Source organism: Charadrius vociferus, unplaced genomic scaffold (genome assembly GCF_000708025.1).
Source record: "Charadrius vociferus isolate BGI_N301 unplaced genomic scaffold, ASM70802v2 scaffold15, whole genome shotgun sequence".
NCBI lineage: Eukaryota > Metazoa > Chordata > Aves > Charadriiformes > Charadriidae > Charadrius > Charadrius vociferus.
This window is the reverse complement of record NW_009650064.1, coordinates 1,657,507-1,672,567: the sequence shown is the minus strand read 5'-3', so window position 1 is coordinate 1,672,567 and position 15,061 is coordinate 1,657,507. Positions and strand designations below refer to the sequence as shown.

Sequence of the window (15,061 nt, the reverse complement as noted above, 5' to 3'; positions counted from 1 at the left end):
TTCAGAATATTCTTTCCTTCCCTTTATTGTCCGTTGTAGGACAGCACTGCTGCAGATAAGGATAGCACCTGCACTCTCTGCCATTTGCAGTACTAGCAGCAGGTAGGAGAGATAAAGAAACTCTGCTTCTGACTTTCGGGGCTCGAAAGAAAGGTAGGGAGCAGCGAGATTTTTGTTACAGAAAACGGAGAAGCCTTTTCATTTGTCATCCTTACCTAGAGTGCACAGCTGCCCTGTAAGCGGCATTGGCAAGGTGGGGCAACGTTAGGCAGCTCGGTTAGGAATGAAGCGACATGTGGCAGCTTCTCCTGCGTTGTCTTTCCTATCTAGACCTGCTTCTAAGCATAAGGAGAGCAGTAGCTTAAATGAGTAAGTACCTGTGGGATATCCTTGTGTCTACTTCCCTCATTGCCATTGTGCTAAGAGGTCTGGTTGACCTTACTCCGTAAGAGGGGTGGGACTAGGGAGGATCAGGGTTAGGGGGAGGAGTTGCTGGTTGGGGACAGTGACTTCAGAGAAAGGAAAAAGGCTTCTCCATTCCCAAACCCTTCACCCCCTCAGTGGCAGCAGAATAACGATCACCCCTGCAGGGTGACTGCATAGAGCTGTTTTCTCAGTTTTCAGTCCCAAGTCTGTTCCTCCTTCCACCCTTCTCATCCTAACAGTGGCCTGGCTGTATTTTCTCATCTTTGGGGCAGCAAAATTAAATTTTGCCTTTGGTTCTGGACAACCTAAATAACCTCTGTTTTTACCAAGACCCCTGTGAATGCAATTTTCATTGCAAAGCAAATTGTAAAATTTCTTTTGAAGGTCAATTGTAATTTAGTCCATTACTGTTTGGAATCCATGGTGAACTTGTCTCGTGTGTATGTGTGTCTTTCTAGTAAGACAGTTCCAGTTCTTGTATCCCATAGCAGACTCGCAGCGCTGCAAAACAGGTTGTACCCTGACACCCTCCAGATCTTCTCACTGCAGAGTCAGCCCACTGCAGAACAGGTACAGTGCTACCCGTTGTGGAGAGATGTAAGAATTAGGTAACACAAGGTACGAAATCCCTGACAGACAAATATGGTCATGTGAGATGGTTGGCCATTTTCATAACATATGTGTGCAAATTGCGTGTTCCCCAGTGTTCTTCCACAACAGCAGTGGCAGCCGTCCAGTTGGTGCTGAGAAGGGATTCGGTATTCATTCATTCATCATGAAGTGCCACAGCTTAGCATATTTTGGGTTAGCGCTTCAGACTCTCAGTTACATGTTTTAGAGTTTTGGGCTATTGAATGAGTCCTGTGGAAAGGGAATGTTTCCCTTTCGCCACCTCCATTATGTTATCTTCTCCTGTGCAATTACAAGCTAATTCAAAGCTCTTTGTGTTAGGCTAATAGCTTCTGATTCACTGCTGTCAGCCAGTACCTCTGTGCACTTTTCATACTGCTTACCCGTCCCCCTACCACTTACCTATGAAGAACATTTATTTTTTCCCTGAGTAGAGGCTCATCATAGGCAAATCATTAATGGAACATCAAAAAGGTCCCATCTGTTAGAGTTGCATATGGCTAAGATCACAATTATCAAAAGTTGGGGTTTTTTTCCCCCATTCTTATCCGCACAATAAATGTAGTTGTCAGCAGGATAAGTTCACGCATCGGATAAGGTCACAATTTCATTTAGTGACAACTTCCAACAGCGTGAACTTACACGGTTCGATTTATTAAAGAGTCAGAAAGGATAAGATCACTGCATGGCCAGCCTGATTTATCAGGGTTTGACTGGAGTACTTGAATAGAGAACGTCGTATTTCAAGTTTATGTTCAAAACTGTAGTTTAGTGTGTGTTATGTCTCACAGACTTGAAAATTGAGGGAGGAGAATTTAGAGGAGGTATCTCAATAATGCAGTTTATGTCTGCCAAGCAAGTGTATGAGCATTTAATATTGGAGCCACCTTGTTAAGAATCACAGAAATGGAAATGGCATAGTTCTCTGCTGTCAGTGAGCTGCTGTGTGCAAACGTGTTAGTTTGCAACGTATATAACATGTGTGCAAACGTATATTAGTTTGTTAAAATGGAGGTAAACCCCAGTCAAATATTAATTGCCGATTCTTCCTGTGCATACATGACAGCAGGCTGATCTTGGGCTTTGGGCTGGGCAGCGCTTAAGAACTTCTGAGATTGTTTTTAACTTGCTCGCTCTGACTTCAGAGCAGTCCTTGTTTGAAACTACAACATATAAAATTTCTTTGCCATGCAAAAATATTCATTAGAGAGCCAGGTGGCTGTGCACTGGAAATATGCAAAGACGGAGCCATTTGCTTGTGGAAATTGGTAGAGCGCCATGATGTCAAATAACCAATCTCTAATTATAGCAGAGGAAGAGCTTACTCATTCTTTTTAACTGACTCCACTTAGAAAGCTATTCCTGATAAAAAACCCTACCGCCAAAGCTATCAGTGTCTTGCTTAGAAACGTTAAACATTTATAAATCTGGATACACTTATTTCTGAATGAAGTAGTTCACTTTTTCTTCCCCAAAACACTGTTCATCACTCACCTTCAGATGTACACTCCTTTGATTCTTATTCCAGAATGCGGGTAGATGGATGAAAGCCAGTATTATTTTGTTCAGAAATACTACATATAATTGAATTCTCCTGGTATTTGAACAGTGGTCAAATCCTGTTAAGGGTCAAAAGCTGTTGTTGGGTTCCTGCGTATACTATATGTTTTGTGGATTTTTTTTTAAATGATTCTGATTTTGCTGTAGAAGAAAACAAAGCTAAACTGACCTCTCTACCTTCTGTTTCATGCAAACCCTATGTGGCATCCCTGAAATAATGCATATATGGAAGAAAAGAATCCTAAATTGAGTCCTTTCATTCTGGTTTTGTATCCACCAAGGTGGCCTAATATCTTAAAAGCCATGGGATGTTTTGTAGCTGTACTAGCGAGTCATGACTTGGGGCTTCTTTTACAGTGCAGCTATCATAAGTCTTTGAGTAATCACAGACTTTAAAAGTATGCTACATCAACAAGATAAGAGAAACAGCCCACAGCACTAACAGCATTATCTTTTACCAAAATTGATTAGCCCATACTATGTGTCTCAAATATTTTGTATAAACTTACTCAGCAAGCTGGAAATAAGTGTGGTCCTGAAGAACTGGCTGAAAAAATACTTGCTCTGTCACAAGGAAAAGGGAAGTAAATATCACAAAATGAAATGTCTCTTAAATATTTTTTTTTTTACCTGACTCTCAAAAACTAAAAGCAAGGCATCACTTCCGCTTCACTTACTTTTCTTAGTGCTGCTTCTGTTATGCTTCTTGCTGTCCTTTTCAATCGGAGGGTTGACAAGTCTAGGATGAAAACAGCAAAATACAACTGCTTCTTGACTTTGCCATAGGAATGATGAATCCAAGGGGTGTGTATGAATTGTGTATGTTATAATTTACTGTTACGTGAAGGAACATTATGTTCAGTGTTCAGTACTGAGGTGGTCTGTTGCAATTACTGGTCACTAGAAACTCCTAACAGCGTTTGGCATGGACTTTTCTGCTTCCTTTGGGCTGGTGCACAGATTAAAGGATGCTGCAGCAGTTTTTCATCCTTTCTTTCCTTTTCTCCCCGCTCGTCGGGATCTCCAGGGACAGGCACCTGTGAAGAGTCTGTACCAGCTGAGTCTTTACACTTCTTATTGCAAGTGGTGATATAGCAATAAAATTTCCACTCCTCTTCTTTTTCCTGATGTAATCTGTGAAGATGCTGAGCAGTTGTGGAGGGGACCGTAGCTGCAGAGAGCATTTCTGACTTACATCTGAACTACTTCTGAGGCTAAAGGGGAAAACCATGTCTTGCTGACACAATTAAGAGTCACAGGGTGAGGTTCTTTTATTCCAGCAAACTCCCCTTGAGGTCACAAGTTATTAGGGGTCATAAGTACGGCACCACTTAAACCAGCGTCCTCTTGGGAAGCCGGCAGTGAGCAGGGGACAGCCCTGTTCTCGTCAGCAGGTGACCGGGCCTGTCTGTTGCTGCAGTTTCAGTACAATTCACCAAATAGGAAATTTCAGAGGAGCAAAGTGTTGTAAATGAAGGCAGAACAGTTGCAGGATCCTTACTCTGGGGTCAGGGGAATTCAGGAGAGGATTTTTAATAGTGACATTTGTAATCTTTCTTCTACAAACCCTCGTGCCAGCCCCTGGCCTTCCTGCTTAGCACAAACAAAGGAACATACACAGGGATTTTATGACAGAGGCAGGCTCTGGTAGAAAAAAAAAAAAAAATCTTAGCAGATGCTTGTAGACCCTGATGTGCAGTGTTTTTTTAACTTATAGCTCTCTTAGTGTTATTTTTTTTCCCCTAAACGAACAAAGATTCTTAGTGAAAAAAAAAAAAAATAATCTTTGCCAAGGATCAAATTGTAATGTGCTGCACCTTGCACAACCATAGCCAAAATGTCCGTGTTTGCCAAAACGTATGAGCAGCTTATCCTTCCCAACTCTAATGTTCGCCCATAGCATTACAATGGCTGCTGATCATGGTGACCAGAGAGAAATGTGTCTTTTTTGGAGAACTATGATCAAGGGAAGCAGGAAGGGTATGCAGCGAAATGTTTTGTTACCCTGTCTGCAGTCTGCTACTTTGTCATGGTGTTCTGAGTGGAGGGGAAAATACGGCAACTTCAGTACCATTCAGCATGGTGTTACCGCATCTGCAGGACATTTCAATGTATTCATACATATTGAAATGTATTGTTCAAACTACAACTTGGGACTGTAACAAAAGAGAATAAAAAAGAGAAAGAATCCATATTAACTTATTGAATTATCAGCTGGAGGAAAAAAATACAACTTTGGGAAATAATTGCTTGTTTTTATGTTTGCCTCAAACCTGAACTGCTTACCAAGTATAAGATTCATGTTATTAATTTTATTTAAAATGTAAAGTGTAATGATGTGTACCTTAAAAGTTAGGTAGGTTTTTTGATATCACTGGATGATCTGCCCTAAGTTTGTCGTTCTTAATCCATTAAAAGACAGGCCTGCTTGTAAATCCACAGGTACAGATAAGGAGTCACTGTTTGACTGTGTCTGAACCCTTTTCAAATGAAAAATGTCAGTGGCAGAAAGGGAGGCTGAATTATTTTTTAAAAGGGTTTTCAAAGATTCTCATGATTCCTCTGGTATCAGTTAAATGTGACATGTCCATAGACATGGCTGTTTTTTAGTGTGTAAAAGCAAGCAAATGCTACAGTTTTCATTTCTACGTAGAGAGAAAATGCTGCAGTACACCTAAGTGATCAACTTGTTACCTTGCAACACCAGAAAGATTTCTCTGTTCCATAATTAACATATAAAGAGATTTTTTAAAGTTAATACAATATGTAACAATGTGACTGTGAGAGGGAAAACCACATTTTTTTATTTTTTTTTTTCTGTTTGGATGCATATATATCACATGTGCAAATTAGATCTAATTAATCCATAAGCCTACCTGCTCACATACTGCCTTTTAAAATGTCGTAGCACTGTCATGATGAGGACTCACCCGCATACGTAGAAGCTTTTGTAAACTGATACAGCTCTATTTCCTAGATTTGTTCCAGTTTGCAGGAAGGATCTGATGCACAATTTTACGTAGAGTAGTTTTGTAATCTGCAACACTCAGAGGTGAAATTTAGACTTCTGTGCTTGAAAATGGAAGCCAGAGCCAAGTCTTCTCTTTTTGGAAAACGATCGAGATTAACCCCTGCGGACAAGGGAGAACTTTGCAGCCTGGCTATAACATAAATCCAGGCATCCATGGGAATGGTTAGCTCGGGGAAGTCTGTGGAGACTGCCTGTAAGCCAGGAGGAGTTACTCACTTCCTCTGACCCAATGTTCATTTCACAACAACTGCCAGTTCTAAATCTGGGACGAGCTGCCTTCTCACACAGTTGGACTTTACCCTGTTTGTGGAAAAGCACCGTCCTGATTTGGGGTAGAAGGGACACGCTGATGCAAAAGGCAGGAATTACTCTTGGATCTGGTTGGTATGGAAAGGGCTGGGAAAACAGGGCGGGAGAAATCACGGCTACAGCAGAGTCTAGGTGAGCTCTGCTGCTCCTGAGAACAACAACAGATTTTCTGCCTACCTTCAGGAAGGCCAAAGCTTGGAAGTGCAACAGCATGGAAAAATTCAGTTAAACGTCTAAGAGGAAAAGCGCAGATCAGCCCATCATCCTTGCTCTGTTTTATCCCTCTTAATGCTTGAAACAAAAGAATTTGTTTGAATTGTTTTAGAAAAGAATGTTAGAAACTGCGTGTATAAACATAACTGTTGCTACATTTTTAACTGAAATGTTGGTTCATAGAAAAATAGGCTTATTGAAGAGACTGCTTTCAAAGAAGGATTGTCCAGACTATTTTTTTAATCCTGAAATGAAGTGAAAAAAATGTCGGGAGAAAGGTGGTGACTGAATTTTATTTTTCCTTCCACAGTAATGATCAACTCTGTATTACTCTTTCTCTTTTCACTGGAAAAACCTAGAAAAGTTAAAGCGAGCTAAAGTTACAATTTCACTTTTAAGTGTTAATTTTGAAGTCCTTATTTTCAAAAATAAAATTTACTTTAAAAAAAAAGGACAATTAAGTACACACACACAAAAAAAATCACTATTCTGTCTCCCCATTGCTTTTACATATTTTGTGCTAAAACCTTAAGTTAACAATTTAAATTATTTTGGGTCTAATTCTGAAATGTTTCTGCCTGTAAAACCTCACTCAGTTCAAAATCCTTTTTTTTAATTGCAGTAAATGTTTTTAGTAGTTTCTTATAAATTAGTGGAGTTGTGGATTTATATTGCTATATGGTATGTCTCCAAAATGTTTAGTAGCTGAGTACTTCAGAATATGGACTTGTGACAGCAAAATGCATCAGGGAGGTTAATGCACCAGGTGTGGATGCTGTTGCACTCTCCCCTTTCAGCTGTCATCTCCCCTCTCCTCAGCATTTCTTAAGAACTTCTATGAAACCGCTATTCTGAATAAAAATGCCTTCAAACTGGAACGTGTGTGAAAAGATGCAAGAAAGGAACGGGACTTTCTAAACCAAATTTGAATATAATTATAAGGGAAAAAGGTTTGTTTTTCTTTTGCAGGATGACAAGATCAGTTGTTTTTCAGACAAGCATAATTAATTCTCATTATATGGGTCCTCAGAACATTGCGCGTAGAAAGCCGACACAAAGGCAGAGGTGGTTGTTGTCAAGGCACAAGTGAAAGTACTCTCAACACTGCTTGTTTCCTTTGTTTGCAGGAGAGTTGGAGGTGGTCCAGAAAGACGGGGAACGCAAGATTCAGAGCCGGCAGCAGCTTCCAGTTGGAACAACATGGGGGCCTTTCGCTGGGAAGATGGATCTGAATAATAACACCTTGGTATGTAGATGCTCCCAGGCGCTTCGCTTCGTGATATTGTGTGTCGTTCTTTCGGGAATAGCCTGAATTACTACTCAGGCGGAGCATTCGGAAACAGGCATTGTTAGGTTTTGCGGACAGTGGGATTTGGCTCTTTTCCAATGAGTTCATCTATGGCACCGTCCATGTAAAGTTATTTGGAGCACAGGTTAATAGTATTAGACGTGTTATTTTACAGAAGAAGGAAAATGTCACTTCCTTGTTTGCTGAACCAAGCTGTTGCGTTTCAGTAGTAACAGCTGATTTTTTAGTGGCTTTTTAAACTTTTCATGGCATTAATTGCTGAGTACTTAATTTATACTAATGGATGGTACGGAAAATAAATAGCTCCATTATTTTAGGATAAAATTCATTAAATTTGCCTTAATGTTAATGTTACTGAACATAGCAAGATCTTCCATCAGATTAAAATTATTTTGAAAGATATTAAAAGGCACCTGTCTTATAATATATTCTCAGTTAGCCTTGTTTCTCATTCTGATTGCAGAAAGTATGTGGACCCTATTACTTAAAAGTAATGCTTTGCTGGTCTCAGTTCAGTGCAATGAATATCATGTCCTTCCTAGCTCTCCATTTCATTCTTGTTTGTGTTGGTTTTAAGTCTGAGCTTCAGTATTATGTCATAGAATTGGTTAGGTTGGAAAAGACCTTTAAGGTCATCGAGTCCAACCGTAAACCTAGCACTGCCAAGTCCACCACTAAGCTGTGTCCCTAAGCAACATGTCTACATGTCTTTTAAATACCTCCATGGATGATGACACAACCACTGCCCTGGGCAGCCTCTTCCAGTGCTTGATAACCCTTTCAGTGAAGAATTTTTTCCAAATATCCAATCTAAACCTCTCCTGGTGCAACTTGAGGCTGTTTCCTCTCACCCTAATGAATTGCCCTCTGAAGGAACACAGGTCTTCTTGCAGACTGGAGAGGGTGGGGGGATGGGCTAAAATATTTAACACAGATACTCAGAGTAACCTGCTGTGGCCGATACCTACATTTTTGAAACTGTCACCAGTAGTTGGCATCTACAGTGCTCCAGTCCTTGAAAGGAACCATCTACTGATAATACTCATACCACACTGTAAATGCTGAAATGCATTTTCCAAGATGTATATTCCAAGATTGTCTAAACCCCTCTTCTAGAGATATGTGTTGCTTTTTTTCAATACAGGGTCACCTTTCCAGATATTGTCAGAGAATTAATCTGAAGTATATACAATGTCCCTATTGCCCTGTCCACTTGTACCACTTCCTCAGGTATATAAGACTTGAAGATAATGTTTGAGTATGGAAGATGATGTTGATTGACCCTTCCCTACAAATGTTATCGTTATCAGATGATAGGATGAATTTGCAACATGTCAGCATTTAATCATACTGTTTCATTTTTGTTTTCTGAAGATGTAGAGCAGGAGCTTGCTCCTCCTTTGGTAGTACAAGGCGTATATTAATGTCTGTTATTACTTTGCAAATTTGGGCAAATACCACTTTTTCTGTAACAAAAACATTTAGCTAAATATTTTGTTTTCAGTGAACTCATAATTAAATAATGAGCTGAGTTTGGTGATGATAATGGGATGGAACAACTTCCTCAACCCAGCTCTGAGAGATATGGGATGAAAATCTTCAGGACTTTTTTCTCCCTAAGCTGGAACGATACTCATTTTTTTCTTGTCAAATTAGAAAACATGAAGTCTATTTTTGCTAACACTTGGAAGAGTTTACTTTTGTTTTTCATACTAATATAAATACATTTGGAAATCTGAGAAAATTCCTGTAAACAGAAGTGCAGTCCTTGGCATTATTGTTTTGTGCCCTGAGCGACTCCATCCTTTGAGGCAGTCAAAACTGAACTGGATGTGATCTTGAGCAATCTGAGTTAACTTCGAAGTTGGATCTGACTTTGAAGTTTGTCCGGCTTTGAGCAGGAGTTTGGACTGGATGACCTCCAGAGGTCCCTTCCAACCTGAATTATTCTGTGATTCTAAGTATTGTTTCTTTTTCCCAAATATCAGATGTTTCCTGTAATCCTACATTTGTTCCTTTAAAATGCTCTGTGAAGAAATGTAAACCTTTTGATAGAACTTTAATTTACTGTTTAAGCAACACAAACCCACTGCCAGCTTCTGCATATTTTTCTTTTATCTTTTTTTTTTTCCCCCTTGAAACGATTCTGGTTTATTTATGATTTCTCTGTTTGCTTGACACATTTTATGACTTTTCTCACCACTGTACATGCTCTCTGTTGTTTATAAGGGGAGTTGTGTTTGTTTACTTAAGTTATTTATATCTGTTTTGGAAAGCATATTTGGGTAAAGCCTCACCTCCTTAGAATTCCATTAAACTTTCACATCAGCTGACAGCAGGTTTAATTCATTTCTGAATGAGAACTTCAAACATTACACTGTTATAATTGTCAAATGATTTTTGGAAACGAGCTTTAATGTGAATTTTTGGTATAGAGAGGACAGGAAAGAAAAAAATAGGGAATTGCAGGTGAGTAAATATCACCATTTTTGCAGCTGATCACTTTACTGGAAAATATGTTTGTGGCTGACTAGAAGTATCTTATCTGACTTCACTGTTTAGTCTTAGCAATGTGACACTGCTTCACAGGATTCATTACCTCCCTACAACAGTTACAGCTTACTTACTAACCTTGTACTCTGCACTGTATACAGCCTGTACATGTAATATCCTGTTGAAGTGCTTCTTATTTCAGCAGTGCTGTGTTGCTGAATACAGTCTCGCTGCTGTTGGCTCAGGAGATGGAGCAAGCTAATTAATTCAGCACAATAATTAATTGAGTCACCGTGCCAGATGTCAAATACTTTTTAGATCTTTCAAGTTTCTGTCTTGAAGTATATTAACAATATACATCTCCGAGTAGTGGAAGGTTGGGTACCTTGAACAAAAATGATTTAAGTGCTGTTTGCAATTGCAGTAAGAATAGCAGCTGTTGACTTCACCAGCAGTGCCGCAGCACTGCCGGCAGATATGGTAGAGCAAGGTTCGTATCAGGACTGCAGAATACTCAGACTCTAATGGTAGAGTTGAAAAAGCTCAGTGACCATGAAAGTTCTTAGTTTTCTCATCTAGGAGTTAGCCAATGTTCATTAATTACAGAGTGATCAAAACCCCTTATTAAATCGTGCACCCCATTGCACTGCTGTTACTATTGAAGAAACAATCTGCATGCAGTCACCAGAAATCTTAAGAACGTTGGTTTTAACAACAAAGAGTGAGTCTTGGATCTTAAAACTTGTCTAGGCATTTAGTTCCCATTTCAATCTGAACTTAAGAACGCCTTATATAATTATTAAATATTTATAGATCTCTATTTAGATACTTTTATTATCTTTAGAGTGATAGATCTCCTATTTAGATACTTTTAATGATCTGTTCCTGTCATTTTGCCAAACTGGCAAAATTGTTCTGCTTTCATCTGCATGCATAGTTTGTATCCGTCTGTGCAATCGGGCATAGAGGTTATTGCCTTCCATTTCCTTCCACTTCTTCCACTTTCCGTCAGCTGTTCCATAGTACTTGATAGTACCAAGAAAATGAAATGCACAGGAATATCTTTTCAAGTCTAGAAAGGGTACTTCTAAAATAAGAGCTTCTTCTCTTGCTTTACAGTAAAAAGAGATCACCTGCGTATTTCCAGATTATGTTTGAGATTTAAAATAATCTTGCTGTTTTGACAAACAGATACATTAAGAGTTTTGTACAATACTGCTTTCTATCGCTAGTTAGTGAGAACTTGGCTCTACAAGGAAGGTGACACGATTTAATCGCTAGTTTCACAAGGAAGGCTCCGACTTTGTGCCCTGCTGCATCACAGAAAATTCAGTAGTTTGTGGGTACCTACAAGTAGGCAGGAGTATATTTCTAAGCGTGGAACTCCTAGCTTGTGATTCCCATCTTTAACAGGAAAGCGGATTTGCACAAATGTCAAGTCTAATGTGAACAGGCAGGTGAGAAGAGAAGACCCCTCTAGACTGGTCATACAAACCACTGAAAGAGTAGCTGTTTTGCCTAAGCAGCTCTAAATTCAGGGCACTAGCAGCCTATTTAAGAAAAAGCCATTTGCATGCTTTTTCCCAGCTGCAAATATTTTCCCTGTTTGAGGGGACAACTTGGTGGGAATGAGGCCCTTAGAAACAAAAGCGGCACAGAACTGTGTAGCCCACGATGGACGTCGAGCAGCGGCTCGCACCATCGCTCTGGTAGTCATGTGGAGGCATTCTGAAAGGCCTTTTCCCTTGGCTGCTGCCATCGAGGTTTTGGTGTTAATCTGTGCCCATGGCAGGGTTTTGCAAAGCAAAACAATGAGCAGCTGGATCCTGCTCCCCATTCTCGTCGTCTTGTCGCAGGGAGGAGCATGCGGGGCAGGCCTGTATCGGCCTGATAAGGAAAAGAGGATTCAGCGTGGCTGTGAAGGGAATCCGTGGGATGAAAGTGTGCCGGGCTGGGCCAGGCGAGCAGTAGGATACAGCAGGGACCCTTTAATGGGATCTGGGAGGTTTGGCGCCAAAGTGACACTCCTTCTGGAAGATATCCTCATGAAACCGTTTGACTGGATAGCATGTGAGGGGCTGAGGAGCCAAGGTTCAAAATGCAGTTAAGTTACTCGCTAATCTGTGGCTGGTCACTTTGGGTCAAAAACCTCATATCTGTAGTAGCCAGCAACTTTAAATCTTCAGAGTTGCAGTGCGCGGCTTTGCTGGGCACTTTGGTTGGAGGTGCTGTATGACCACCAAGATGGATGGTAGCATGGCTGTAGTCAGGCTGTAGTCTCCAGTTCTCTTGTTCAAACACAGAAGAGGATAAGGCAGTTTTTATCTTCAGATACTTGCAGGGGGGGATTTTGGTTCTTATTAGCACGGAACCATTTTTATGTTTACTTATGAACAATAGTGTATTGGGTAATGAACCTTGATTCTAATCTTTGTTATACTGCGTTTATGCCTTTAAGTATCTCAAGTGACTGCAAAAGCATTTCTTTCTCATTTTTACTGCTGTTACTGTCAGGTTCTTCATGTTTAAAACTAGTTTAAAACCACTTCTTTCTGTCTCAGACACGAGCAGATGTTAACATAACAGTGCTTCTGGACACCACATTGTGTCACACCTACAGCGATGTGCTGATGCACTCTACAAGTGTCAGCATTGGCCGCTTCATACAAAGTGAAACGTTAAAAAAAATGGAGATATGCCGAGATCATGTGGACATCCGCATGGCCATCCACAATGGTCTTTGAGAACACATCACCTCACATTGCCTCACCTTTTATAAAGTGCTCTCCCATTTATATAGACACAGAGTTGAGGGGAATACAATGACAGAAGAACTTTTTTTGAAAATTTTATGCATAATTGTAGACGCTTCTTTTCTTTAAAAAATAAATTAGTTATTTCTGCTCCCTTATTTACTTTTGCACAACAGAGTTAATTTAAAACATGTTACTAATATGATAGCAAGATGCGGTAATGATCTGAATAAACATCCTGTTTTGAAAGAAGCTGAAAATGTCTTTTTCCAGCTTGTGAAAGCAGTTTCCAGAGTGCTATTCTGGTATGAGGACCATGACAAACACGAATAGGTGATGAAGCAACATGGTCCTTGAAAAGAAGGTGCACATTGATTGTGCACCTCTGTCTAAATGCTGTTAGTACACTGTATTAGTACTGCATGCCATTACCATAACCTTAATTTTAAGATATTTAATGTTTAAGGGACATAGGAATATGGTTTGTTTAAAAAAAAAAACAACAAAACAAAACACAAATGTTCACAGGAAGACAGGATTGAAGTTACCTTGTTCCTTTTCATTTCCTTATTTCTGCAATGATTTCCAGAATGTAGTATTATGTCAATAGTGTTTTTTCACATAGAAATGCTTTTGGTTTTTAACCTCTTTTCCTTGGCTACAGCCTTTGTTTAAGACTACATGTACCCATGGTTAATTTTGACACCTGTTTATCAAAACAGCAGAACTTTAACATTTGTTTAAAACTACGATGAAAGGTTTTTTAAAATAATTCAGTTACTTGGTGCTTGCTTCAGCATCTCCATTAAGGAGACTTTATCCTAATACTGTTTAATTAAGTAGAAGACGTTACCAATCATTCTCATTAAACTAACTCAGTTCCCTGGGAGAAAACTCAATAAACTATCTGTCCTATTTCAGCAAGCTTCATTTCAGTACGGGGTCCTTCTCAAAGTGGGAATGTACCCTGGGGCACATTGCTGGGGAGCTTCTGAGAGCAGAGTGAGGGGAAGGCCAAGGGGGAAGAGATGAGGCAAGGTCAAAAGCCTGGGACAGAAAAAGGGCAAGAAAATTTGGTTCAGGGCCTCCTAGACAGCAGCAGCAGGGGGAAACGCAATCTGCGAGTGCCAAGCTCTTCCATTTCAGGATGTGGGGAAAAGCAGAGAGAAGACAATGTGTACTGGAGGACATACTTCATGTTAAGCTGTTTAGAGAGAACCGTTGCAATCAACTGTGCAGCAGCAGTGTATTCTTGTGCTGCTAGACTATGGCCATCTAGTCTAATCTTCTCTGTGTCACAGGCTTTAAGACTGAAATGGTTATTTTGCTATTGTAGATTTTGCTAAATTTATAACACAACTCTTAGAATGAGATGTAGTCTTATTTAAAAACTTTGGGTGAGAGAAATAGTTGATTTAGCTCCATTAAGGTCACTCATGTAGCTCAGTACACTGAAATACCTAACAGGCACGAGTTCAACACCCATGATTAAGATGAGGAATTTAACATTAATGTTGTGATCTTAGGAAAATTTTAAAATTCATGCTTTTTAGAATGATATTTCTTCTTATTTATGAAACATATGTATTACAGACTAAGCAGATATAAAATGTCAGATTTAAATATTCAGCAGTTTTTGAAATAACTTTCTTCTTACTAAATGTTAAAGAACACAATTTTTTTTACTCTGAAAGAAAATTCAGTTTCTAAAATGTTGACACATTTTTTTCAGTAGTTTCACATCCATAGAACAAGCGTAGGAAATTCTACCTCCATCACTTCAGTGGAACTTAAAGCTATGAAGGTGCTTGTGTCGACAAAGATGTCTGCATTTTTAAGCCAAGAATTGCCTGAAACTGAACCGAAAGAGCTGGAGGGTTGTGTTCTCTCTTTGACCACTAGAAAGTAAGATGTCCTGGATGCTCCTGGGTTTCTTTGGGGCAATTACAGGCAAAGCTATGCCTGCCCAAGGGTAGTTAGCCTTAGTGTACGCTGTTAGTGGAGAAAAGCACTGTGATGCTGTTGCCTGTGGAACTGTGGTAGCACTGTCTGGACATACAAGTGACATGATTATGAAAACATCAACAGATGATTTCCATAAGGCTTGTGGAGGCAATAGTGGGCAATTGTTTGGAATATTAGGAAGAAATTTTTCACTCTAAGGGTGGTGAGACACTGGAACAAAGTGCCCAGTGAAGTTGGAGCCCCATGCCTGGAGGTGTTCAAGGCCAGGCTGGATGGGGCTTTGAGCAACCTGGTCTAGTGGGAGGTGTCCCTGCCCATGGCAGGGGGGTTGGAACTCGATGATCTTTAAGGTCCCTTCCAACCTAAACATTC

The 15,061-nt window shown here is 39.9% G+C and overlaps 1 protein-coding gene across 1 annotated transcript in view; it reads left to right on the top strand.

Annotated features, from left to right (window-relative positions):
- ZFPM2 (zinc finger protein, FOG family member 2) overlaps positions 1 to 15,061 on the top strand; it is a 249,170-nt gene that overhangs the window by 80,311 nt on the left and 153,798 nt on the right. Inside the window, exon 4 of the mRNA XM_009891904.1 lies at positions 7,297 to 7,415. Within this exon, the coding sequence (XP_009890206.1) occupies positions 7,297 to 7,415 (119 nt within the window). The remainder of the gene's footprint in view (positions 1 to 7,296; positions 7,416 to 15,061) is intronic.